At 53.3% G+C, this 27,174-nt stretch overlaps 2 protein-coding genes across 3 annotated transcripts in view; one reads left to right on the forward strand and one right to left on the reverse strand.

The window, feature by feature from the left end:
- Nucleotides 1-312: 312 nt before the first annotated feature.
- LBR (lamin B receptor) lies at nt 313-20,672 on the forward strand. Of its 2 annotated transcripts, none has more exons than XM_047704970.1 (14): nt 313-456; nt 4,653-4,831; nt 6,291-6,494; nt 8,308-8,391; nt 8,641-8,836; nt 9,763-9,959; nt 10,943-10,997; nt 12,280-12,471; nt 13,060-13,163; nt 14,058-14,183; nt 16,615-16,783; nt 18,206-18,286; nt 18,383-18,505; nt 18,881-20,672. In XM_047704970.1, the coding sequence occupies exons 2-14, from the start codon at nt 4,667-4,669 to the stop codon at nt 19,039-19,041; spliced, it is 1,857 nt and encodes a 618-aa protein (XP_047560926.1). In that variant the 5' UTR covers nt 313-456; nt 4,653-4,666; the 3' UTR covers nt 19,042-20,672. The 2 variants fall into 2 exon arrangements, with proteins under 2 accessions (XP_047560926.1, XP_047560927.1); XM_047704971.1 differs by lacking the exon at nt 313-456 and adding an exon at nt 478-500.
- A 1,335-nt stretch (nt 20,673-22,007) lies between these two features.
- The window catches only part of DNAH14 (dynein axonemal heavy chain 14), a 326,637-nt gene continuing 321,470 nt past the window's right edge, over nt 22,008-27,174 (reverse strand). Inside the window, exons 83-85 of the mRNA XM_047705359.1 lie at nt 26,562-26,722; nt 22,654-22,800; nt 22,008-22,258 (exon numbers count right to left, since the gene is read on the reverse strand). Coding sequence (XP_047561315.1) covers nt 22,043-22,258; nt 22,654-22,800; nt 26,562-26,722 — 524 coding nt within the window. The 3' untranslated portion in view covers nt 22,008-22,042. The remainder of the gene's footprint in view (nt 22,259-22,653; nt 22,801-26,561; nt 26,723-27,174) is intronic.

Here is a 27,174-nt window from a genome sequence, read left to right on the forward strand (position 1 = left end):
TTTGCAGCTTCTTATTATCTCCTTGGCCAGGAAGGCCCGCAGCCCGAAGTGCGCAGCGCCTCGACCAGCGGGGCAGCAGCGCAGGGGCGGGGCGGGGGCGCGGCGTCTGGGCGGCGGTGATAAGGCGGGCGCGGGGCGGACCGTCCGGCTCCGCCCAGCTCCGCGCCCCGCCTCCTCCCCTTCTCCGCCGGCAGGCCGGGCGGGGCGGACGCGCCACGCGCACGACCAATCGGTGGCGCCGGGGACGATTCAAAAGGCCGAGGGGCCAATGGGAGACCGGGGTGGCCTCGGTGGGGGGCGGGGCGGGGGCGCGGCGAGGCGCGCGCTCGAGGGAGGGGGCGCGGGCTCGGGCGCTGGCGCGGGCGCGACGGGCGGCGTCGTGCGCGCGGAGCTGACGCCGGGTGCTGCTCGGCTACTGTCCCGGAGCCGTTCACGTCCCGCCGGAGCCCGGCGCAGGTGAGCGTCCCCGTGCCCGCCGCCCAGCGCGGCGCGGCCTCCGGGTGCGGGGGCAGGGGATGCGCGGCCCCGGCTTCCCCTGCAGGGGGTCGGCCGGGCCGCGGCGGAAGTGGAGCGGAGGTGGAAATCGCCCGCGCCTCCCTCCATTTTGGGCGCGCCGCGGCGGTGTTGGCCTGGAGGGCGGCGGTGGTGGGCCTGGGGCCCCTGGGTGCGGCCACGGCAGGGACGGGGACGCGCTGACGGGGATGGGAGACTGGGGGGATGGGGGAGCCTGGGCGGGCGGGACTCGGGACTCAGGATGGGGGTCACGGGGACGGGGGATGCGCTGACGGGGACGGGGGCTTGGGGGGGGGTGACGGGGGTGCGCTGACGGGGACGGGGACTCAGGGGGACGGGGGAGCCCTGAGGGCGGGACGGGGGACTGGGGCGGCGCTGTTGGAGGATGTGTTGACGAGGACAGGGGACACGCGGGAGCCCGGCGGTCTGGACGGGTACTCGGAGCGGCGCGGGGACGAGGGATGCGCTGACTGGGATGGGGGACGTGGGGACAGGGGATGCGCTGACGGGGACGGGGGACACGTGGGGACAAGGGAGCCGGGTGGGCAGGACGGGGGCTGGGGGGAAGGCGCGGAGACGGGGGATGCACTGACGGGGGCGGAGACGCGGGGACGCGGGGACTAGGGATGCGCTGATGGGGATAGGGAGCCCGGCGGGCGGGACGGGGACCTGGGGGTTTGCGGGGACGAGGGATGCGTGGAAGGGGACAGGGCGCGGCTGCCGTCCGCCTTCGCTGTCCCTGGCTCCCGGACTCCCACGATCTGAAAGCGGATAGTGAAGCGAGCTGTGCGCGCTCGATCCTGTGTTTTCTCCGTTTTAAGGCTTTTAAAAAAAGCCCTTGTGACACCGGCCCGCGGCCTCAAGCGGCATTTCTAAGACCTGAGCCTGGAGGGGCCTGGTCTGGCGCTCGGGCGGGGGCGCTCCGGACCCCCCCCCACCGCCCCCTCACCGCATCCGCGCTCACCTGCCGCACCTGTGGCGTCAACTCCGTGCCGCGTGCACGCGTGTGCGGGTGCCCGGCCTCCGTGGCAGTAGCTGTGGCAGAGAGACCGGCGTCGCAGGGCCAGAGAGGGCAGGTGTGGACAGAGCACCGGCCGCCTAGCTTGTTTCCGAGAGCTGTCAGGGGAGGAGGGGTAAGAGGGAACCGCAAGGGAATGGACCTTACCTTGGTGTGTTCAGATTACTTAGGGGGGTCGGGCCGTCTGCCCAGGCAGGCCTGGGCGGTGGGCAGGCCTGGGTAGTGGTGTCTCCGAGGTGTCCTACGTCCCGGGCAGGGGGCGGGGGGCGGGGACAGGGGCAGGCATTTGCCTGGCTGGCCTTGGGCCCTGGGCCCCGGTGTGCAAGGGAAGCCGGTGTGCAACGGAAGCCGTCAGACTTCCTTTGAGTTTCCCTTTCTCAGCCGGATTTGGACTGGTTTGGGAAAGTGAGGGAAAGAGAACCAGACACCCTTGTAACACTGTGGTCTCCATGGGCAGAGGGCTGTGGGCTTGATAAATAGTAACAAGTCGCAGCTCAAATGTGTGAGGATTCTAGGGCTAACTGACAGGGAAGTTAGTAAGCGTGTGGCTTCACAGCACAAAGCCTCTCAGTAAACAAGCTTTTCCTTTCCACTGGGCTGAGATGTCCCTTCTGAATGAAGCCTTTCCCGGTGGGTCTGGACCTTGTGCATCGTGGCAGTGAGGCTGGGGTGTCCCATCTTGGTGGACTCACCCTGCAGAGGAGTCTGTTGGAAGGTGGCCGTGCTGTCACCAGGGTGGGAGGAGAACCAGGGTGGGAGGAGCTTGGGCAAAGTGGAGGTGTGCACAGTGTTGTGGTTTCATCTTCTGGAACATTTGTTGACACCACAGAGGTCTCCTAAGGAGAGGGCTGGCTTCCTCGGCCACCAGTGAAAACATCGCTGTGAGTTCCAAGTCTTAGTTTTTTTTTTTTTTTTTTTTTTAAATTAAGCTTAGCAACCTAACAGATATCCATAACATATCTTAATTTGTGTGACCCAAAATATTTAATTGGCTAACAGATGGCAATAAATAAACGTTCAGAAAGGTACAGTGTCTGCTCCAGAGGCTTTTTAAGTCTCTGGAGAGTTGTTTCAAACTGGAATGGCGTCTTTGTGGACAAAGATACAGTTGTCTTCTCCCAACCCCGGCTGACCAGCCTCTGGACATCAGTACCAGTAACAGTGGTTTGATTTTAGGGGGTCCGGGGAGGTGGAGGGCCACAAGAGAAGAGAGAAGAAGTGCACATTTCCTTCCTCTTTCTTAGTACTGAGAGGCACTCGCACCTGAATGTTGAAACCGGCAAGGTTTGCCATTGTCACCTTCCTTTTTGTCCCCCTCCTCCATGGCCCAAGGCGTCCACTGCCCCCTGCTTGCCAAGTGCCCCTGAGATGCCATCTCAGCTGGCTGTGACTTCAGCACTGAAGCTTCTGGCTCCTCTCCCCCGGTCCGAGCCCACACCCCTTCATTAGCCCGTGATGCTATCTCAGGCAGGCGCTTGCCCAGAGCACCCTCTCCGCTCGCGTGTGCTGGACTGACACCCTCTAATCACTGGATAAGTGGCTGGGTTTGCTTTCATCTCCCAGCCTGGCTGCTATCTTTCTAAACAAGTGAAGTTTGTGAAGTATTTTCTCAGGCAATTAACAGTGAGGAAATGTGCTTATGAAAGGTTTCCCGCTGGAGGGGTGGGGTAACGCGGCTTCGCCCTTTCCTAACTCTGGAGAGCTGCTGGCGTGCCCATGCGGCCTGGTGCAATCGGGTCTTGACCGCAGCTGGCTGAGCGGCAGGCTTTGGGGCCGGACCGGCTAGCGGGGGCTGGCCAGCTGGCCGAAGGAGATGGAGGAGATGCTGAGCTGCTGGTGCAGAAGGAGGTGGAGTGGCACTCAGTTTTGTCCCAGGGCAGCAGGACTCTGCTGCTCAGTTGACGGGGAAAGCGTGCTGCCCGAGAGCTGGAAGCACCCAGCACCCAGCCCTCCTTGATAATTGAGGAAGCCTCCCGTAAGTGGTCATCCCCGCTGGCTGTGTCTGGTTTCTTGGAGTGGTTGAAACTCGGCTCTGGGGCCATGTGGAAAGGAACGTGGGAACTGAGGGTGGATGCCGGCTGCGAGTGGGTGTGCGCCCACCCGTGTGTGGTCGGCAGATCTGCTGGAGTGTGTTTGGGATTTTAGCTGTAAGACTTGAAAACTTTATGAAAGCACCCCACATTTGCTATTCGTTATGGGTTTAAAATAATTTTTTCCTTGTTGGTGGCTTATAGTAATGTTAGTTATACTTCCTTGATTTTCCCAGATGGCTGGTTTCTTAGAATTTATTGTTTTTAATAGAGGTAATGTGTTAAAAATGAAACACTTTTTTTTTAAAAGATTTTATTTATTTGTGTGTGTGAGTGAGAGAGAAACACAAACAGGGAGAGTAGCAGAGGGAGTGAGAACCAGACTCCCCGCTGAGCAGGAAGTCCACTGTGGGGCTTGATCCCAGGACCCTGAGGTCATGACCTCAGTTGAAGGCAGATGTTTCACTGACTGAGCTACCCAAGCGCCCCCCAAATTAAATAAGGTTTTAAAGCCTTTGTAAGACTATATACAAATTTATTTATCTATCTATTTATAGTAAGCCCTGTGCCCAATGTGGGGCTTGAACTCACAACCCAGAGATGAAGAGTCACAGGGCTCAGCAGGGTGCCCTGTGTGTGGATTTATAAATCAGGAAATGTGTCCTTTGTGACATGCCTTGTTGAGTAGCAAGAAGTCTGGTCACTCGGGTGATAGCATTTTGCAGAGTGCAAACCGCTTGGTGCCTTTCTGTCCGGCTGCTTGTTCGTGTCACCGGCAGGTGCCGCGGTGGCAAGAGCGCCCCGTGTAAAGTGACTCCGGGTGAGATACGCCCTAGCGGAAACAACAGCCTCGTGCGTCCCCACTCTGCCATTTCGTGCTGCCTGTTCTCATGTCCTTGGTACTTTGTTCTCCCCTTTGCATCAGACATCCTCCCCTCCCCGTCGCTCCAGGAGCCTTTTCTGGTCCTAAAATCTCTGCCAGTTAAACACTTTGGAAAGACGTTTTTTAGTGTTCAGTCTGTGGAAGTTTAGTGTTCACACATGTGAGTGTGGATGTAGTGACTCCTTGTTTTTTCTTTTAAACCATTCAGGCTGATTTTTCAAAATGCCAAGTAGGAAATTTGCTGATGGCGAGGTGGTGAGAGGTCGGTGGCCTGGGAGTTCACTTTACTATGAAGTCGAAATTCTGAGCCATGACAGCCAGTCCCAGCTCTACACCGTCAAGTACAAAGATGGCACCGAACTTGAGCTGAAGGAGAATGATATCAAGGTAAGTGCTCCGTTGCTTTGCCAGAGTCTGTTTCTAGATGAGGAGGTGACTGGTGGTGCGTTTTTAGCCGTACAGTGGTCAGGCCTGGCTCCGGGTGGAGGTGCAGGGCCACACTTGGGCTTCAGGTGGGGGAGACACAAATGCGTCGCGGTATCCTGGTCCCAGAAGCTCCCGCTTCCGTGATCGTGTCATGCCTTTGGTGAGGGAAGTTTGGTGGGTGGTGCTGGTGTGTGTGGGGTCTCAGGGAGGGCTTGCAGAGAGCACTGGGGGTGCTGAGGTCAAATAGGGAGAACTCACGGCTCTGGCCAGAGGCTTGGCCGGGGGGTGGGAGGTGGGTGTGGACACAGGCGGCCAAGTGTGCAGGGGTGAGGGCCAGCCCAGGATTAACGGGAGCAAAACCAGAGAGATGTGGGCTTCATCGCGAGCACCGAGGATTTCATCAGGAGAGTGACAGTAATTAGATTTAGGTCTGGCCCAGGGCTTCTCAGCCTCTCTGGTGGGGGGGGGGGGGCTTTAAATGATCTGCTCTGTGGTGTAGAAGTGCTTACGTGAAATACCATAGAAGTGACTTGCCGGACACTTGGAAGACAGATGTGCGGCAAGAACCCTGACTTTGCAGTGTTAGATCCGACGGGTGTAAAATCACATTGTCGAAATGCTGTGAAGACTTCTACACGTCTAGTCTCAATTTCGTTTTTGGTTGTAGATGTGAGAAACAGTTCTTGAACCCACAGCCTCTGAACCACAATCTGAGTACTTTGGCCCGGGGTTGGCAAAGCTTTTGAACCGAAAGCCAGATAGTGATGGTTTTAGGCGTTACGGGCCGTGTGGTTTCTGCAGTGCGAGAGCAGCTCAGGTAGTCGGGACGTGAGGGGACGTGGCTGTTTTCTGATGAAACTATTAATGGGCACTGGAGTGAGAATTTAAAGTATTTCCCACGGGTCACGAAGGTTCACGTTTCTTCTGTTTTTGTTTGGCATCATTTACAAACAGTAAAGCCATTCCTAGCTGCTGGGCCACACAGAGTCAGGTGGGAGAGAAGAGGGCAGAAGGAGGTGTTGCTGAGTCGCCCAGCCGCGCCCCCGCTTTCCAGATCCTCCCGGGTGGCTATTGCGAGTGCCCCTGGGGGCTAGGGTTCGTGGTGCTGGGTGCGGTTCACTTGTCCCCTCGTCTCAGTTTGACTCGGTGTCAGGGGCTGCTGCTCTTGAGGGTGCCGTCGGCAGAGCGCACAGGTAGTTGGCTTGGACACAACCATCCCGCGCAGGACCTTCTGAGAAAGGTGTGCCCCGTGGGAGGTGGGCCACTATGGCAGCGTCTGGCTGGCCTGGTCCAGCAGGCTCTCGGCTACCCTGAGGCCCCGGGGTGATCGCAGAGTTGATGGTACTGGGCACGCTTTGCATCCTCTTCTCCTTCAGGTCTGTCTTGTGCTAAAGCTCTGTGCCTTCTCGTCCCTCTCTAGCCTTTAACTTCCTTTAGACAAAGGAAAAGTGGTTCGACTTCCAGTTCTCCCTCCAGACGCCGAGGGAGTAGGTCAAGGTCACGCTCCCGATCCCCTGGTCGACCACCGAGGAGTTCCCGTCGATCTGCCTCTGCTTCACACCAGGCTGACATAAAGGAGATGAGGAAGGAAGTCCTGGAAGTGAAGCTGACTCCGTTGGTGCTGGTGCGTGTAGTCAGGCCCGCGGGAGGCCTGCAGCTGTGTCCGGGGTTCGTTCCCAAACCGTCTTCCCCTTCGTGTGCGTGCTTACTCAGGCCACAGTGAGTCGTGCCGATGGGGCAGGGATGCATGGCATCTAAGGTGATGACTGTGGAAGAGTGCGTGACCCGCTGGAAGAACGGGAAGTACAGTACTTGTGAACACAAGTGCAAGAGAGCGCTCTGTTACAGGAGTGCGGTTTAGTATCGGGACTTTAAAAAAAGCAGGGTTTAAATTTGACGTAGATGTAGATTGTAGGTTGAACTGAAAAAGTTCTTGTGTAAAATAAGGATACTGTGTTTTACAAAAACATATCCTTGGTCTTGGCATCATTACTGGGCATCATAATTTTAACGGAATTGCTTTCTGAGCTGAAGCTCGGAAAGGTCAGTGTGCAGGAGCTACAGGCCAGCGCACGAGGATGTCTCAGATGGTAGGCCAAATGGAAATGATTTTGAAGGAAAAGAACTGAATAAAGATGATCTTTTATTCTCTTCACTTAATTTATCTCTTTCCTGGGTAAAATGCACACAGACTTTTAATAACCCTAAAAAACTGGATTTAGGTACACAGTTTTATAGTCAGATTTTAAAATTTTAAAACATTAGGAATAACCTGAATTGTATTTTTGTACATCGTTTGCTGTATAGAATCGTTTGGCTGTCCGTGAATCATACGGACGTGATGTGATTGTTAGCATCAGCTCCCTTATCGATGATCGGCATTTCGCTTTTCCTTGGAATTTTCACTGTTGTAAATAAATACTCTTATACAGCATCTGAGGTTTCCCGAACGTCGGTGCTTAGGTGCGGAATTCCAGGTCAGATGGTGGAGCGGATCTGAGGCTTTGATGCATGTGGCTGAATTGCCTCAAGGTTTCTGCCAACATCCACAGTGTGTGAATGCCCATTTTCTCATCCGGAGAATTCTAGTAGTAATTTTTTTGGTCAGTTTGATTGCCATATACTGTCGGCTCACCCCTTTCCCTTGCCTTTGAGGATTACTGGGGAGCTTGAATATTCTGTCGGTTAACGGTGCTCAGGGCCCACCAGGGGACACATTTTAAGGAACAGATGCTGTGTGCTCCTTTCTGTCACTTTTTCATTTTTAGCATTTAGTGCCTGTTCGTGTTTACAATGTGACTTTCTTATAGTCCTCGTGACCCAAGAGCCACAGACTGGCTGTGCTCCTTGCCAGCAGAGCCCTGGACCACTTCCCCAGTTTGGTCCGGTGACGCGTTCCCTCTGCTGCCTAAAGTGGAGGCAGGTTTGAGGAGAGGGACACAGGCAGTGGGAGCTTGGGGCTCTGTAGAAACCAGGCAGCGGGGGGTGGTCTTCAGGTTGCTGGTGACCCTCCCGGAGTACCCACCATGTCTTAGTTTTCCCTTGGTGGCTATTTGGGGGCAGTGAATGTGGGTGCGCCCCCCCTCCCCACCGCCCGAGCACTCAGGGAACTGATTGACCAGTTTTTACTTTCTCTAACTCATAGTGACTATTAGAGTGTCTGCCATTGGACAATGACATTGTAACAGTCTATGTTTAAAAGATGAAAGATCTCACAGAGAAAGCTATACTGTAAAATCCAATCCTTTCCGATTGGGAAATTCTCATCAATTTTATTCCTTTTCCTTTTTAACAAAAGTATGTTGAAATCTTTTAGAATCAAAGCTGTGAGAATCTTTGGTTTATTTTATTTGATTTCATAATAGCAAGTTTTTGTCACAATGGTCTCTTTAATAAGGTACGATTCTTATGTTTATAACGGTTTGTGTTCACCTTAGAAGCCGTTTGGGAACAGCCTCAGCAGATATAACGGGGAGCCTGAGCACACAGAGAGGGACGGCCTGCCCCCCAGAAACACTGAGGTACGGGGCGTCCTTCTCATCTCTGGCACTTGACCTCTTCGTAAATGTGACTTTCTCTCGAGAGTCACACTGTATACCATAATCTTACAATCTCTTCTAAAATTCCGTCCTTAAATTAGGACTGAATGTCATTTAACAGATTTCTTCTTGTTAGTGAGCGGCTATATTAAGATGCTGAGTCAGTTAATGGGGTAACATTAATGATAATTATTGACTGTAAACATTTCCTATTTTCTATTTTCTAATTAGGAAAAATTCCATTTGTCAGAAGAAAGTCGTTACATATCTACACAGTATAGCCTTCGGCCAAGAAGAGAAGAGATCAAATTAAAAGACATAGATTCTAAGGAAGAAAACATTGTTGCAACAAAAGGATCTACATTATGGAAAACCTCTGAAGAGCCAGCCACGCAGACCAAGGCCCTGGAGTTCGGTGGAGTCCCTGGTAGGCTGCTGCTCTGGCTTAGCACGGGGAGGGTGGTGACAGTGGCCGTGGCGGTGGCAGTGGCAGTGAGCTCTGTGGGGCAGTGCGGGGGAGGGAGGGCCTCCCTCTGCAGGAGTGTGAGCCTCGTGGGAGCCTGGGGAGGAGCCCTCCAGGCAGAAGGCATAGCAGGTGCAAAGGGGGTGCCCATGTACTTAAAGCTGTACTTAAAGCTTCAGGCAACCTGCTTGTGGTTTTGAACAAAGAAATGCATCAGGTAAAGGGAAGGCTGGTGTGGGAAGGGTAAGCGGAGGACAACGGAGTCCAAGCACAGCGGTGGCTGCGGGCAGGGGTGGGTGCCTGAGCTGCCCGGCAGGGCCATGAGCACCCAGGGTCTCAGGTGTTCGAGCACTCAGTGTTCTGCAGTGGGTCGTAATTTGAAAATGATGCCATTTCATGTAAAAGAAACCATTCGGGGCCCACAGGTTCAGAGTCCTGCCTGGCTTCGTGGCCGGGAGGATCGTAGCTGTAACTGGGCTGGCTGGGCTGCGAGCGACGGTGTCCCTGTCACCGTGTTTGCGTGTGCTCTGTGCATGGGGCACTGGCCCAGTTCTGGAAGCTTGGGGACAGGATGTTTGCTGGCTTTTCTATGAGGAGGTTTATGAATTTTAGATGTTCCAATGGCTGGGTTGCTGGCATCTCGCCCTGTCTGCTCCCGTGTGGCAGGACTTGAAATGCCATGAAGCCTGGTCTGTGAGGGGGACCATTGTCTCCGCTGGTCTCTGTGCCTGCGGGCGCTTGCCCCCCGGGCACCATAGGGGTGAGGCGTTGCTGATGGTACCTTAGCAGGGTCAGATGTTTAGCTGGCCTTTGGTTCTGCCTCGGAAAAGTGAAAGCACTGGATCGACTGGCCTGAAATTGGAACCTCAAATGGTCCCCGGTGTTTGCAGGTGCGTTTCTCATCATGCTCGGCTTGCCGGCCTTCCTCTTCCTGTTGCTGCTCATGTGCAAACAGAAGGAGCCCCGTCTTCTGAATTTCCCACCTCCGTTGCCAGCTTTGTCTGATCTGTGGGAAACCAGAGTGTTCGGGGTCTATCTGCTCTGGTTTTTTCTTCAGGCTCTGTTCTACCTCCTGCCGATCGGGAAGGTAAGTTCCCGCTGGGAGGGCACACTGCTGTGGTTCCCCTCCCCCCACCTCAGGCATCTTTAGGGTAAAGCTCTACAGTGCAGACACACATTCAGATTAGCTGAGGTAAGCCACCTTCAAACTAGGTAATGTTGAATAAGAAAAGCAGTTTCCACGGTTACAGATTTGATAGATCTGCATGTGTGTGTCTGTTCTTGCGCGTTTACGGGCTAGAGCCGCGCGTGGTGGTTATTAGATAAGGACCCTCCAGGGGGCGCTGGAAATCCGCATGTGGGATTCCGCTGCCACCGTGGTGGCCCCCAGGCCTGGGTTCCCTGTCCTAGCCAATGAGGGGGAGGAGGAGTCCGGCCCCAGAATGACACTATGTCGGTGTCTCCTACACGAGGCAGCATTGCTGAGCAGTCATTTTGGGGAATAGGATGTGGCTGCTGTCGGGCAAGTGGACGTTATTTAAACTCAGCCCGAGGGAGGTGTGTGTTTCCTGAGTGCACGTGCGGGCTGCTCCCTAGCTCTTGGTCATGGAGGGTTCATGGAACAACTGAGAGGATGTATGTGTGCGTGTGCATGCGTGTGTGTGTGTGTGTGGACCAAGACCACATAAGTCTGTGGGATGAGTCTGCATGTGGCGTGGGGCAGGGGGGCCAGGTAGCCGGGCTTGGAGTGGGCGGCTGCAGACAAGGACCTCAGCCGTGGGACGATGAGCTTGTGCTGTGTCCCTGCAGCTGCGGCAGCTGCCTTCCAAGCGTGTGGCCAACCAGTGCTCTCGGGCTGGGGCCAGGGGTCCAGCAGCCCGGGCTGAGCAGTTTCCCCAAGATGTCTGTGTCAGCCACCCCCGCAGGGTTCCCCATATGACGTGCCACTGATATGTCTGCCACCTGTCACTGTCTATGCTGCTGAAAGGTGGTGAAATTCAGGATTTAGATGTTGGGAGAGTGTTGTGCTTTTTAAAGCTTCAAATTAAAAAAACTTTTTTTTCTTTTCAGGTTGTGGAAGGAATGCCTCTTACTGATGGAAGAAGACTCAAGTATAGATTAAATGGTTATTTGTTTTTCAAAGATTTTATTTATTTATTTATTTATTTATTTATTTTTTTTAAAGATTTTATTTATTTATTTGACAGAGAGAGATCACAAGTAGACAGAGAGGCAGGCAGAGAGAGAGAGGGAAGCAGGCTTCTTGCTGAGCAGAGAGCCCGATGCGGGACTCGATCCCAGGACCCTGAGATCATGACCTGAGCCGAAGGCAGCGGCTTAACCCACTGAGCCACCCAGGCGCCCCAAGATTTTATTTATTTATTTGATAGAGATCACAAGCAGGCAGAGAGGCAGACAGAGAGAGGGGGGGAAGCAGGCTTCCTGTTGAGCAGAGAGCCCTATGTGGGGCTCGATCCCAGGACCCTGAGATCATGACCTGAGCTGAAGGCAGAGGCTTAACCCACTGAGCCACCTGGGTGCTCCTGATTTTTTTTTTTTTTAAACACTCAGATCTGATGCTCGCTCAGAGCCCGTGGGTACTGCGCTCCTGCATGTGTCCATGTTGCTGGCTGCCCCGGGACTCACACTGACCCGTGGGCTCCACGTGCCATGTGCGGGGATGGCCCCTCGGGTGCTCCTGCCGCCACCCGGTTTGCTTTTCCTGCTAATACTTACCACTGAGCGAAGTGATCACCCTAGTCTGTGTACTCTGGGGTTACTGCCTGGCCCAGGAGGTCCCATCCTGTGTGGCCTTCCTGGCTTCTCCTGCCCTGAGAGCCAGCCTCTCTTTGCCACAGCCACTGGCCTCTGCACATCCCTCGGCTGCGTTCGCAGGGCTCCTGCGAACATGGTCCTCTCCTCCCTATGAGTGTCCCACGGCTGCTGTTTTAGCCCTGTCACGGCACTGCTCCAAGAGGCCCCTGGGTCCCTTTCCCTCCTTTTTTATATTTTACCTTTTCATTAGTATTTTTAAAAGACTTTATTTGAGAGAGAGCTAGAGTGAGAGTATGCGAGCAGGGGAGGAGCCATAGGCAGAGGGAGAAGCAGACTCCCTGCTGAGCAGGGGGCTCGGTCCCAGGACCCTGAGATCATGACCTGAGCTGAAGGTAGCCACTCAGTCAACTGAGCCACTCAGGAATCCCCCCTTCTCAGCTTTTTAATAGTGAATTTCTGTGCACTTTTCAGCTTTCTCTTAAAAGCACATAATGACTGTGGTAATGCACAAGGAGACCTTAAGTGTGTTCCAGCAGGTGGAAAGCTGGGTGAGCGCACGGCTCTGCCAGGAGGTTCCCTGCCTTGGGCTGAGCCTGGGCCTCGCTAACGTCTCTGTGTTGCCCCGTGTGCAGGGTTCTATGCTTTCCTGCTGACTGCCGCGGCCGTTGGGGCGGCCGTGTTCTGGGGCCTGGAGCTGTTCTACGTCTACGACCATTTCCTGCAGCTGGCGCTGGCGGCCTTCGCCTTCACCGTGGGCCTCAGCACCTACCTGGCCGTACGGGCTGCGGGTGCCCCCCCGGCTGCCCTGGCCCCTGGCAGCTCTGGTGAGCAGCGCACCCCCAGGGGGAGGCAGGGAGAATGGCATGGAGTCCATTCGGAAAGGAGAATACATTTAAAGGGAAAAAATATATTTGGTATTTTCCTCCTATGCTCCTAGTCGATTCTCCTCCTTTTTCAGTCACTCGATGACAAGTAAGACCTTTTGTTGTCGTGACTTATGTCTAGTCCCCAGTGTTTTAGTCACCTCAGCATCACAAGTTAGGATTTTCTCCTTTGGTCTCAAGTAGTTCAATATCCTTAAAGAGAGCAAGCCAGGTCACAGAGATCACAAATAGGTTGACTCTTGACCTAAAGTGTTCAAACATTTTAAAATATGAAGTTGCTTATTTTAGAAAATTGTGAGTCTACATTTTAAAAAAGCTCTGGTTCCTTAAACTCAGGAGTTTTGGCCCTCGAGGCCTCGCTGCTTCCAGTCAGGTCCTCACGCCCCGTCCTCACTGGTGCGCACACCCACCCGCCCACTACCTGCTGGACCCCCAAGCGGCTGGACTAGGGCCCTGGGGGTAGGCGGCTGTGCTCGCCATAAACCTCCCAGTGGCTGTACTGTTTGTGTAAGAACTTTTTCCTTCCAGGAAACGCCGTCTATGATTTCTTCATTGGCCGTGAGCTTAATCCTCGGATTGGTACTTTTGATCTCAAATACTTTTGTGAATTGCGCCCCGGACTGATCGGATGGGTATGTCCTCTTCCTCTCATTAAATTTCAGTCCAGGAGCACACATTAATCTCGCATTTAGAAAAAACTGTAGATCATTTCGAGGAAGCTGTGGGTTTTTAGGAATAATTATAGTTGCTTTTAGGAGCAGTTACAGATTTCTACAAATCTGTATTTGAAGTTTTTTTTCCCTGCAAATAGAGTCCATGTGGTTAAGATGCCCTTGTTACAGGTGTGAAACATTAAGGGTTTGTTTTATTTTGATTCTGTCAGTGTATTTATTAGGAATGTGATAGTCTAGGCAAATTTCATGTAAGAAAAAAATGTATTCTTGTCCTCTTCAAAAAGAAAATGAATTTTTACCTAATTTTAGACCTGTGGGGGAGTTGCAGAAATGGAGTCAGGATTCCCTTCCGTTCCCTGCTTGTCCCCCGCGTGAACATGAGGCACAAGCACGTAGCCTCGAGGATTGGGGGTAACCATTATTCGGTATTCTCAGCTGAATCCACAGACCTGTTGGGTTTCCCTTCTTTTTCCACTGTTGGCCTTCTCTGTCCTGGGACCCTTGCCGGACAGGCCTCCAATGCATGTGGTTGTGACTCGGCTTTGTCTCCTGGAGTTTTTCCCCGGCTCGTGGGACCTTGCCCCTTACAGCGTGCCGGTCACATACTGTGTAGAGGGCCCGCCGTCTTCTCCTGATTGGACACGCGTTTTTGATAAGAGCACCATGGAGGTGACCCTGTGTCCTGCCCAGGGAGTCCCACCTCGGTGTGTGGTGTTGGCATCTCGGCCCCGCAGGTCACTCTGTGGTCATTGGCGACTGTGGCTCTCTCGGCAGTGAGGCGACCGTCTCCCCCAGTGGCAGCCAGGGGTCTGGGGAGGCACTTGGAGCTGGTACTTGCCCTTCTTCTTTCAGGTGGTTGTGAACTTGGTGATGCTTTTGGCAGAGATGAAGGTACAGAATCGAGCCGCTCCGTCCTTGGCGATGATTTTGGTGAACAGTTTCCAGCTCTTGTATGTGGTGGATGCTCTCTGGAACGAGGTAATTATGTTCAGAGCACAGAGGCCTTGGGAGTCGGGTGGGCGGTCTGCCTGAGCGCTCGGGGCCTTGGCCTCCCTCGCGCACCCCTCGGCACCCTACTGCGGAGAGTGGCTTTAGCCTGCACCCCCGGCACCCTCCCAGGCCAGTGCGGAGCCTGGAGCGGACGCGGTGAGCGCTAATGCCCGGTACGCGGGCACTTGCTGGTGCCGCTGTGTCTCGGCTGCTCCTGGGTGTGACAGATTCAAGATCTGCAAGTGTGACGGATTCCTCAGTAACTCTGTTTCTTAACTACTGTGTCAAATGAAAGAGGATAGATTATCATTGAATTAGGATAGTGCTTTTCGGATCGTCAAGAGGCAGTTAGTTCTTCCATACAGGGTGATGGAAGTTTTATGGTTGTGTTTCAAAATGTGCAAAATACTAGCTCTGGCCCGACGGATAAGAAGTCAGAAGTCCTGATGATGGAGGACACCGGTTTAAGTCCAGCCGGGTTCCTAACCCGTGGCTTCCCTCACGCTGAGCAGCAGTCAGTGTTTTCTGCCCCTTGAAGACTCTTTGTCTTAGCTGAACAGATTGGCCTTGAAGTTGATGTTTGACCCCTATGTTACCGGTTTCCTAGTGTCTTTGTAATCCATGTTTCCAGATCCCAAGTCGAGTTTTCTCTCAGTTTTAAAAATAGAATGGGCAGCTGACGTCCTTTTGTCCTGAAGTGGGTTTGCGTCCCAGTCTGTTGGCATCTGGAGTCTGGGCTGGCTCCTGTGGGCCGTGGGGTCGGGTGGCCAGGGTGGCCGCTGGGAGCATGGTCACGGCGACTCGGCAGGCCCGCTGTTTGTCTTCCAGTGATCTGCCTTCTCTCCGGGAACACTAGGGCCTTCAGAGGCCATGAAGCCTCAGCTGCTGGCCCAGCGCCTCGGGGAGCTCCCGCGGCCTCCTGCAGCCTCCCGCGGTCTGCGTCTCCACCTGGGGCGACGTGCTGTAGAAGAAAACCTAGAAGTGCTCTTGGTCAGGCGGGCATGGCCTCCCACTGTCAGGTGGCAAGTGGCCCCTTGGAGGCCTGAACTGGACGAGGCTTCCCTGTTGCTTCATTGTCTCAGAGGCTTTTTTTTCCAACCCGCTTTCTGGTAGCTTGTCAGTGACTGGGGCTTTCTGACTCGCAGTGCTGGTCCCATTGATGTGGCTGGGGGTTCTTAGGTTCTGGACATTGGGCCACATGCTGTTGTCAGCTCTGGGATGGGACACAGGGATGAGGTTGGGTGGGGCCGTCCCCATGCCTCGTGGGCACCGCAGCCTTCTGGAAGAATGGGCCTCTGCGTAGGCCGCCTTCAGCCTCTGGCTGCGGCCAGGTGCCCGGCGGGGGTTGCCTCACCAGGTCGGGTGACTGGAAGGAACTGAGAAATGTGGTGAAACACAGGCGAGCATTCCCTGGCATCTCTGCGGGACTCCTGGGGTCCCCTTGTGCCTGCTCCTGTGGCACCTGCGCCCCCACCCCCGTGGTCAGCGGTGCACGTCCCGGAATCACCTGGCACGCGCAGGAACTTGCTGACCCCCATTCTTGTGTCCCATGGTCTTTCTGGTGGAAACGGTCTTTGGAGTGACTGCTTTGTTTCTTTAACCTGGGCCATCGGTCCCTCCCCAGGGCGCACACTTGCCGCCTGTCCTCTGTCAGTAGGGATTCCTTTGGGGAATCCCAGGGCCTCCTGAGTTTTGGCCCCACTGGCATCTCCCATCGGAGTCCAGCCTGCACAACCAGGCCCACGCCGACCAGGCCCATACAGGGTGTGTCTGCTCGCGGAGGAGGTCAGGCGGCCCGTGTGAAGGGTGGACAGGAAAAGCCAGATGCGATCGCAAGGTAGATGGGCACACGTGGAATGGACGCAAAGGCTGTTGGTGATGTTATTCTTTGGCAAACAATAGGAACACATACTGCGGAGCAGGCGCGTGGTATGCTGGGGACAAGGTGACCACTCGATGTCCCGCCTGTCCTCCTGTGGCCTGCTGCGGAGAGCGGCTTTAGCCTGCACGCAGGTGCAGTGTCGAGAAGCACCACGTCTGGTCGGGGAGGGGGGAGCAGGAAGGTGGCTTAGGGGGCTTGGGGGTGGTGGTCGGGGCGGGGGGCCGTAGGCTGAGGTCGGAGGAGGCTGCTCTGAGCAGAGGCAGGAGCACCTGCGGCCTTTCCAAGATGCGTTATTTCCACATCGCGGAGTGAGTGGGTCGGGTGACCCGAGATGGAGATAGTGGAGTGACCAGGTGGGGGACATGTGCCCTGGAACCAGACCCCCCTCCCCTGCTCCTTAAAACCCTTCTGGTTGATGTGCCCTCCCCTAGTGCTGTATGAATTTGACTAGGAACCAGTACTTTGTATAACTGAAACATAGAAACTTTCATCCCCCAAAGGGCATTAAAAATGGCTTTTCCCGCTCTTTCCTCGCAGGAAGCATTGTTGACAACCATGGACATCACCCATGACGGGTTTGGATTCATGCTGGCTTTTGGAGACTTAGTGTGGGTTCCCTTCATCTATAGCTTGCAAGCCTTTTATCTCGTCAACCATCCCAATGAAGTGTCCTGGCCCATGGCCTCTCTGATTATTGCTCTGAAACGTGAGTACTGAGTGAGTCTGTGAGGGTTAAAGATCATGTGCCGAGTCTCTGTGCTCCGACAGCTCCGCATCCCAATGCGCCCTCTTCAACGGGTGTAATGAGCTCAGGTGGGAAGTAGTTCATGATGCCTGTAAAGAAGATCCTTTTTTTTTTTTTTTTTAATTTATTTGACAGAGATCACAAGTAGGCAGAGAGGCAGGCAGAGAGAGAGGGGAAGGCAGGCTCCCCGCTGAGCAGAGAGCCCCATGCGGGGCTCGATCCCAGGACCCTGAGATCATGACCTGAGCCACCCAGGCGCCCTTGTAAAGAAGATTCTTGCGCCCGTAGAGAGCATGGATGCTTCGTTTTCTGGTGGTTTCTCTTTTGCAGGCCTGCTTTGTCTGGTGGGCACCTTGGAATGCAGGAAGGTTGGTCCTGGCGTGCTAGGCCGGCCTGCTGTCAGACACTGTGGGGCCTGGCGCACTAACAGGGACCTACAGCCCAAGGAAGGTCACGGTGAAGGCAGAGCAGACTCGCTCTGGGGAACATCAGTCAGTGTAGGGCTCACTGGAGGGTAGGGTGTTTGCTCTCACGTGTGAGCGGGTGGGGAAGCGTGGGGAGGGGCGGGGTGCAGCTCAGTAGGAGAAAAGGAGCATCGCCGGCGATGTGGACGCGAGTCAGGGTGGCTCTTCCTCTAGGCCACTGTGTGGTAAAGGCCCGCACCCGAGGTGGGGTAGGAACAGCAAAGCAGCACGAGCGTCAAATAGAGCGAGTTTTACTCTGCTAAGTAGTGTCCGTGGCAGAAGAGAAGATTCCTGGCGTTGGTTGCATTTCATCGCTGGTTTGGTGACCCATGCTCGCCAGGCCCGGGTGTTGCTCAGGACGGCGAGTGCCTCGTTTCTGGGTGGGCTCCTGGTGTTCCGCGCTGGCCGGAGGCTGGACAGTATGGTGAACAGGCTGGGATATGTCAAGGCCCATTAGACCTTCGAAGCCCGAGACAGAGCCGGCAGCTTGTAGGTTGGCAGCGGACTTGGCGGTGTCCGCACAGGCCATCCTGGTCCCGCTCTGAGCTGTGCTTTGATTCCGAGTCCCCGGGCATCCGTGTTCCGGCTTGCAGGTGCTGGGCTCCAGCGGCTGCACCCTATGTTCTGGATTCTGCCTGACACCAGCCTCGATGGGATTATTACAGGCGGGGCTGTATTTGGTTTCATTGGTGATGTAACTGCGCGGGCTGGTTTTGCATCCCCCTCGTGGGTGGTGAAATTTCAGGATTGTTATTTTCTTTTGACATTCTGAGATTGAGTTCAAAACCTCTCAAAGTATTCCATCTTTTGGAAACTTTCTCAGAGCAAAGAAATCATTTCTAGGTGAAGTTACAAATGCTTTTAAGTATTTGATTATATTGATCTAAATTGTTAACATGAAATATTAAAAAAATTACAGTTTGTGGATATGTAATCTTCCGATGTGCAAATTCTCAGAAAAATGCATTCCGGAAAAATCCCAGTGACCCAAAGCTTGCACGTAAGTATCGGTTTATATTTATATTTTCCTCACATAAAGATTTTGCCTCTCTGTTGGTGTAGAGATCATTATAAATGTATTTTTATTTTCACCTAGATCTAAAAACCATCCATACTTCAACTGGAAAAAATCTTCTAGTTTCTGGATGGTGGGGCTTCGTTCGTCACCCCAATTACTTGGGTGATCTCATCATGGCCCTGGCGTGGTCCCTCCCCTGTGGTGAGCACTGCATAGGGGCGCCATGTGTGCCGTGTTGGGGGGTAGGGGTTAGGGGCAGAGTTGGGGGGTCACAGGGGGCCTGTGACTCCCCTGGTGGAAGCCACTCCCACACCAGCCGCTACACCTGATCACTTAGGGGAGTGAAGTTAGCATTGACCGGAGGACCCGGTGAGGGCCAGGAGAGGACGGGCGTGTGAGAAGGCGCGGCTGGCCCTGCGCCCTGGAGAGCCTGTCACGCAGATGCCATCTTCTGCCACGTGTTGGGGGTGGGGGGCTTCCCCAGCATGGGGGAAAAGGGAGCAATCCCACGGTCCACTTGGGAAGACTGGGGGGACAAACAGGGAAGCTACCTCACGCGTCTGTTGCGCTCCGCAGGTTTTAAGCACATTCTGCCCTATTTCTACGTGATCTACTTTGCTGTGCTGCTGGTGCACCGCGAGGCCCGTGACGAGCGCCACTGCCGGAGGAAGTACGGCCTGGCCTGGGAGAAGTACCGCCGCCATGTGCCCTACCGCATCATCCCCTACATCTACTAGCCACGCGCTGCCTCCCACCCTGCCGCCGCGCCTCCGCTGGTCCTCACTCTCCTGCTCCAGTCGGGACTATGGAGCCAAGTGGTCTTTTAACCTCCCCAGGTTTATCGTTACTAAATCACAGCCGTGAACAGAAGGAAACAGGCGAAGGTGTTAGAATTGGCTTTCTAGTGGGAAATGCTCCATTCTTAAAAGTCTTCTCAATGCACTGAAAAGGATACCACAGGTGTCTGTGGGTTTCGAGGACTTTTCAAATTGTGATGGTTTTGTCAGTGGTATTTCTTACGTGGAACCGTGACCCTCGAAGCACTTGTGTTTTGTTATATTCAGAGAAGAGGATTTTCATCCATTTCCTTTTCCTAGTTAAGTGATTTGAGCGTAGACCCCGGTCCTACATGAACTGCTCTCTGGGGAGAGGCGGGGCGAGGTGGTCAGGAGCCGCTGGCTTGCCTTCAGCTTCTAGAGCTGCGTTGGAAGGTGTAAATACCCAGCTCTCGTGTAATATATGGGGACCTCGGATTTTTCTGTACAGTATTTTGAATGTGAAATAGGACTAAGTATCTTTTTAACAAAAACATTTGCAGTATTTTAAATTAAGTTTTATAAAAATACACGTCGATTAAAAATGGCAAAGCAATAGAATTCATTTAACGCTGTATAAAGATGCTGTTAAAACATAGGAAGGTTATTTTTCTTAATCCAAAGTTTGTGAATTTGGCTTTGCTACCTCAGCTGCAGCCATTCGTTTGCCTTTATAAACTGTTGCCCATAGAAAAAAATAGAATATATATTTTTGCAGTAACATCACTATTTAAACATTTTTACACAGATCGGTGTCTGAAAACCTGCCATTTCAGGCTGATATTTTTGTATGTTTTTTGACTTTTTGAAATAAAACTGTGGTTTTGCTACTGCTGATGTCATGCCGTTCAGACTGTATTTTGTACCATCCCTAGAGCTGCAGGACGCTGCTCCCTGGAAAGGAGGGTGGCGTTCCTCGAAGAACAAGAGTTCAAAATCCTTTAGTTTAATACTTGTGTGTAGGGCGGCTAGCTGTAGCTGTTGAGTTCTAGTTGTTAGGGTCTCATTATTAATTGTCCTAAAATGGAACAGTAGCAAATTCGCTAAAATTTTTGTGTTCAAAGTTAAATTGTTCTCAGTATCTTAAATATAGGGGAATTTAATATGTGTGTGTTTGGGTTTTTAAGGATGCATTTTACATGCGAGATACGTGGGTGTGCGTGTCCCGTCTGTGCGGCCTCTGGGCGGTGTGGGGCTGGCTCAGTCAGGGTGGTCCCCAAGACAGTTTGCTCTTGAAGCCTTGTTTTGGGGGAGTTGCCCGTGTTTTTTCGCACTGACGTAAGCAGGCAGTTTTTGGATTCTGCTTTTCTCCTGGCGTCGGAATGAGCGTTCCCGTGTGTTCTGTGCTCGTTTGACCGAGGTTGCTGGGGGCAGGAAGGAGCTCGTTTCATTCTTCCTCCAGTAAGGAGAAGAGAGCCTCTGCCAGCAGAGTGTGGCTTTCCCGGATTTCAGCTACGATTTGTTGTTCATTTTGGTTTTGATACATTTGACAAATTTTATGATGAAGTTTTAAGTTGGAAATAAAGTTGGAAATAAAAAAGATGTCCTTTGCACTCGAGAGCCTCTTTTCCCTGCCTGTGACTCTGGGGTCGTTGGTGCTAACACAGGAGCCCCGAGGGGACCACTGCCACCCTCCAGGGCCACAGAGGCTCCAAAAGGCGAACTGGACCCACGGGCCCACGGCTCTTGGCATCGAGGCTCACTATAGGCTGGAGCTGGAAGGGCTTAGTTGAGGATTTCAGGTCCCAGATCGTGACCATGTATTTAGTCCTTGTTTGAGAAAATTGAGAAATAATCAAAACCATTCAGTCGGTCCCGCTCTCACGAGCCTATACGAGCCACACAGACATCGAAGCACGGGAGAGACTGAGCCCGTCGTGAGGTGTTTGTGTGTCTGTGAGTGAAGGCAAGATCTCACCTCGGTCTCTACTCCTGGATGCGGGGAGAAGAGGCCCCGGCTTCCGGAGCTCACGGACGGTTAGTAAATTGTGTCTTAATTCCGAAAGCTACTTAATTAAGTGAATTGGATCAACTATCGTTTTCTTCGTTTCTAACCGACAGCGACTAGGTCTCCTTCATTCTTTTCGGCACCGCTGTCTGACTAGCTTATGTGGCTTTTGGACGGTTACCTTCAGACGGTTCAAGCTCGTAGACGACACAAAAGATGTTACTGTTCTGTTGGCGGCGAGCACGGATCTGGGTGTGAGTGTGGGCCCCGCGCTGTCCCCTCGCCGTGGAGGCAGCGGCTCGCTGGGCGTCTGCGCACGCACAGGGGGCTTTGTGCCGACGCGCCTGCTGCTGAGGGAAGGGGGCCACAGATGTGGCTTCGGGGTGTGCTCCAGGCACAGTGAGCTCTGGCGAGACTCATCAGCTTTGGCCCAGATGTGAGCCGCTGCCAACACCCCGTGGGATGCAGTGGCCTGTGGGCCCCAGTTCCGACTTGTGCTACACGCCACGCTCGGTAATAAGGATCCTTCCGGCGGAAGCACAGTTTGATGGTGACTGAGCGTGCTGCCTGCTCGGGGTTGGGGTTCCAGTGGGATTGGGGCTGGGGACGTCTCAGGACCCCTCCTTTGAAAAGATCCGCCTGTCTCGGAGGCCCGCGGTCAGGCCAGCGGGGTCCCGTTCTGGGCTCCGTGCAGCCAGGGAACGAATTCCCTAGAACTAGCCCTCATGTCTCTTGTATTGTGCATAACCGCAGAGGTCACTGTTGCTCGCGGGGCGCGGAGCTTTCCATGTGCGGGAAAGGGAGCCCTGCTCACCTGGGTTGCGGCTGAGCACAGAGAGCGGCCGGCGGGTCCCCCTGTAGGTCATGGGGGGGGCGGTGAACACGGATGTCCCCGTGCAGGGTGCTGGCTACCCGCGATGGTCTCGAAACACGTGAATCCGGCAAGTCAAACAGGAGGTGGTTTGGTACCTGTGTTTATTTCTCATTCCTCTCACATAGCAGCGCAACCTGCATTGTGACCCAGTGACTAGGAGGTTTCCTCGTGGGTAGATGCACTGAGGTTAGAGAGGTTGACGGTAAGCCAGTGGTCGTCAGCGTTCTTGACCGCTCAGGTGTCTGGTAGACGGGGCACTCGAACGTGTAGAGCTCGGCATCCGTCTGCTCAGAAGCATCTGCTCGGTCAGTAGAGATCTTAAAAAAAAACAAACAAAAACTCCTATAGTCACATTGCAAACCAGGAGCTCCCACCTTCCACACGCTAGATTTGGGGGACAATCATACATTGCACGCATTTCTGGTTGGGTCTGTGGCTGCGTATGCAGGTTACGCCAGAGACTGGAACTTTCCGACTGACCGTCAGGACTGCACAGAACACGGTCTTGAGAAGCAACATTGGATGCTGGCGTAGCATCTATTTCAGACGTTCACATTCAGTATGTTGGGCTACTTTAAATGTCGTTTGCCATCTGAAGTATATCATCAAACGTCCCAGGGAGGCTGGAGGGAGTGGGGACCGGAAGGAGGGGCTGGTGTCCCCCAGGGAAAGCCTGGAGGCTTGACTCACTAATCAGCACATGGGTGGTTACCTTTGTTGGCAAGAAGTAGATTTCAGGAAAACTGCAGCACAGCTCACGAGGCAGCGAGTCTTCTAGAACTTTCTGTTCATGATTCCACCTTGCCCCCTCGATGAATAAACCAAAAATGTGCACTCCAACGTGTGTGCTGTCTGTTCCCTAAGATCAAAGAGAGATGGCGTCAGTGGGTCCCCTGGTGCGACGCTGCCTTCAGCCGCAGCTCCATCTGGCGGAGGGTCCCGGAGGGGACAGAGCGCCTCCTGCCAAGCCCAGCCTAGCCCAGGGTGTCTTCCCAGGTTCTCTGAGTACGGCGGTCCCTCCTGGTCCGTGAGGGCCGATGTTGTTCACCTCAGCCCTATATGTTCCTGGTGCTTGTGTGTGTCAGTATGACCCCTGTGAAACAGCCGTACAGCCATCCATGGCCCTCAGTTGAGGTTGCGGGTATCTGAGCCAAACTGGTACTGGTGTCCATCAGAAGACATACACGGTAACGCTCACGCAGTCCGGATCGCAACAGGCCTACACAGACAGCAGCTCTCTGCTCCCCCCAGGTGAGGTCGGCCGTGGTGTGCAAACACGCTGGGACCCTGCAGAGCTGTGCTCCCTCCCAGGTACGGGAGGGTCCAGACTGCACAGTCCCGCTCACAGGGAGTCAGAGCTGGAGACACAGCGGAGGCAGAGAAGGGCCAGAACAGGGAGCCCCTGTGTGGGGACGTCCCCAGGGAGGGGTGCCAGCCGCATTTGCTTACGGCGTGGTGGGGGTGCTGAGTGGAATACTCATGTTCCTCGTATGGCACGCCTTGGTGAAAATAAACACAAGCTAGTTAGGAGAGCAGTAAAATAAATTCCCTGAAAGCAGAAGGAACTAAAGAGGTAAATAGAAAACACCATTAGAGTTAATAAAGGCAAAATTTGGTATTTGATAAAGGAAATAAAGTAGACAAACTTGGCCAGTTTAAATTAGAAAAAAAAAATAGAAATGAGTATAAGGAAGTATAATAAAGAATTTGAGGGACCCCTGGGGGGGCTCAGTCAGTTAAGCATCTGCCTTCTGCTCAGGTGGTGATCTCAGGGTCCTGGGACCGAGTCCCACACCGGTTCCCTGCTCTTCCCTGCTCGGTGGGGAGCCTGCTTCTCCCCCTTCCACTCCCTCCCCTGCGGCTCCTATTGCCCCTCTCCCCACTCTCTCTTTCTCAAATAAATAAAATCTTAAAAAAAAAAAGTTTGATTTGCTTTTCTTTCTGGTTCCTGGGAGGTGACCTGTAGACCCCAGGATTTTATTCCTGGGACCACCTGCAGGCTTGGTCCCCAGAGAGTTTATGCTAATGAGATGGTTCAGGATCGGGGCGGCCACGGAAGAGCGAACACGAGTTTGGGGGACTGGGATGTTGAGCCAAGTGACGTCAGCCCGACAGTGATTTAGTCAAATGCGGCTATAGAGTGAAACCCAGTCAGAAACTCTGAGCCTCAAAGCTCGAAGCTCAGGTGAGCACTCTGTCTTGTCGTTCCACATTGACACCGGCGGGGGGTAGTGCATTGCGGAGGACATGGGAGCTTTGTGTCGGGGCCTCCCAGTCCTAAAGTCTGCCCTCTACATGTGTCTCTTCCTTTGGCTAGTTCTGCTCTGTATCCTTTTGTTATAATGAAACTAGAAGTGTAGTGTTTCCTGGAGTCCTACGAGTCTTTCTAGCAAATTATCTGAGGTCGTTTTGGGAAACCCCAAACTTGAGGTTGGTGTCAGAAGTCTTAGACTTTGCAGTCTCAGAGGGCTGTGTTCTTATTAACCTCAGGAGTGAATAACCCCAGGTAGAGAGCTAACGACAGAGAGTAAGACGTGGGGCGTTAAAAATCCTATTTTCAATAGCAACAATTATAAACACTTAGGAAAACAGTGTAACCACACATTCCTAAGAAGTGTGAAGGAGGGACGCCTGGGTGGCTCAGTTGGTTAAGCAGCTGCCTTCGGCTCAGGTCATGATCCCAGAGTCCTGGGATCGAGTCCCACATCGGGCTCCTTGCTCGGCAGGGAGCCTGCTTCTCCCTCTGCCTCTGCCTGCCACTCTGTATGCCTATGCTCGCTCTCTCTTCCTCTCTCTCTCTGATAAATAAATAAAATCTTAAAAAAAAAAAAAATAAAGTTAAAAAAAAAAAAAAGAAGTGTGAAGGAAACAGAACCTGAATAAAGGGAAAGACAAACCATGTTTCTATACGGAGAGGCTCAATGTTAAACGGATAGCAATTCTCCCCTGAATTTATGCATAAATGAAATGTAATAAGCCTAGTGTCAAATTTGTCTAGAAGAGAAAGCGTGCACAGGACAGTTTTCAAAAGGGACAACAAGGTCATGGATTTGAAGACCACACTCGTGTCAATACCGCCCAGTGATTACAGAGTCAGTGCTATCCCTATCAAAGTCCCAGTATTTTTGCAGAAATAGAGAAATCCATCCTTACATTCATAAGGAGTCTCAAGGACAACTGAGTAAACAAAATAATCTTGAAGAAAAAAGTTGGAGGTCTTACACTTTCTGATTTCAAAGCTTATGATAAAGTGATGGTAACCAAAACAGTGTGCTATTGGCCAAAAGATGAACGTGGAGAGCAGTGGGACAGAACAGAGAACCCAGAAATAAACCCGTATATGTTCAAATGATTTGCCACTAAGGTGCCTACTGCACTGGGAAAATTGGACCTCAGCACACCGCACAGACCATGAACTCAAAATGGATCCAAGACCACTTAAGACCTAAACTATAAAACTCATCAGAAGAAAACATGGCAGAAAGCTTCGTGACTTGGCACTGTTGGCAATTTCCTGGCTGTGGCACCCGCAGCGCAGTAACGAGAAATAACACACACGTCGAGCTTCGTCTGCGTCACAATGAACAACGTCCGTGCAGCAGAGGACGAGGTCCCGGAGCAGAGAGGTGCAGAGCAGGACTGAGGAACATACAAGCCACATGTCCAGTAAGAAATTAATGTCCAGGCTGCACACGGAACTCCTACAACTCAACAGCAGAAACCCGTGGCGAAAGAACAGGCAAAGGACTTAGACCTTCTCCAAGGGAGGTGCATGGACGGCCAAGGAGCGCACGAAGGATGTTCAGTGTTACTCGTCGCTGGGGAAACACACCTCAGAACCACAGCGGACACCACCTCACATCCACCGAGACGGCTACGGTCAAAACCCAGAAAACTATGTGTTGGTGAGGATGTGGGGCGGGGGGGGACCCTCGTGGGCCACCAGCGGGAATGCAGACTGGCTCAGCTGCTCTAACAGGATTAGCCAAATGGTCCCGCGGCCCCACGCCTAGACTTTGCACCCAAATCACTCGAGAGCAGGGACTCAAACACTTGCGCCCCCAAGGTCCCAGAAGCACTCTCCACAACAGATGGGGTGGGAGCAACCCGGGTGACCGCTGGCAGAGGAAGTGTGCGCTATGGACTGAACATCCTGTCCACCCTCCAGCCCCCCGATCCTCGTGGTGAAGCCCCGTTGCCCAGCATGGCTGTATTTGGAGATGAGACCTCTAGGAGGTATTTAGGGTCACATGAAGTCGAATGGGTGGGGTCCGGATCCAGTAGGGTTAATGTCCTTGTGAGGAGAGAGCAGAGAGCTGGCTCACCTTCTCCACAGATCCACACTGAGGAAAGTTCTGGAGACGGACTTGGAGCATGCATGTCACAGAACTGTATGCTTAGAACTGGGTTAAAAAGTTTTACATTTTGTGTATTTTGCCATTAAAAGAACTGGGGAAAAGTAATAAAAATTCACTTAAAGAAAAAAAAGAAAGGAAAAACGAGGATCTGCGCATACCTTTAGGACCTGCAGAGTATCTGGCCCAGGGGAAGGCCACAGGCGGGCTGCTGAGGGAGGGGCTGGATGGACAGACACTCACTCTGTTTTAAGTGCGCCAGTACCTTAAAGGCTCTCCTGACGATGTTGAGTTTCTTTTGGATGATTATGGAGAACTCGTCTTTGATGTCAGTGGCATCCGAGGCCACGTGGTGGGTAAAGGTGAGGGTGTCTAGAGAGACTCCTTGGGAACGTCCATAGTCTTGAAGCACAGCAGTAAGAAAGGCTTTGGAGAAAAGCACACACCAGCCAGTTCCCGGGGAGTCAGGGGGATCAGGGGCTGTGTCCTCCCCAAGGGTTCCCAGGGGCTAGGGAAATGACACTGATGTACGTCATTCCCTTGGCAACAAAGCTGGGTCCCAGGGACAGTACAAGACCCGAGGGGGTCTGCGTCTTTCCCAGGAAATGGCTTCCAGGCCCTGGGCAAAGGCAGGCACGTTTCCCCTGGAGTTGCTAAGCTGTGGTGGCTGTTTCTCCCCTCAGTTGCATGAGAAATGCTGTGTGCAGGTGGGGAAAAATGAGACCGAGACAGTGGAAACAGAGTTAGGATATGAGGAGGCAGGCTGAGAGTAACACAGGGCCATCACCTGGAACAACCCATTCCTGAAGCTAAACCACTGGACTTACTTTCCATTCACACAAGCCTAGAACCTACTCTGTTGCTCTGTCAAGTCTGGG

Source organism: Lutra lutra, chromosome 15 (assembly GCF_902655055.1).
Source record: "Lutra lutra chromosome 15, mLutLut1.2, whole genome shotgun sequence".
Classification (NCBI taxonomy): Eukaryota; Metazoa; Chordata; class Mammalia; order Carnivora; family Mustelidae; genus Lutra; species Lutra lutra.

Bases quoted from the DNA above. Each gene is read 5' to 3' on its own strand.
- LBR (XM_047704970.1), top strand. From the start codon at position 4,667: ATGCCAAGTAGGAAATTTGCTGATGGCGAGGTGGTGAGAGGTCGGTGG. The intron at 8,392-8,640 runs GTACGGGGCGTC...TTTTCTAATTAG, and splicing joins TGCCCCCCAGAAACACTGAG to GAAAAATTCCATTTGTCAGA. The intron at 8,837-9,762 runs GTAGGCTGCTGC...CGGTGTTTGCAG, and splicing joins GGAGTTCGGTGGAGTCCCTG to GTGCGTTTCTCATCATGCTC.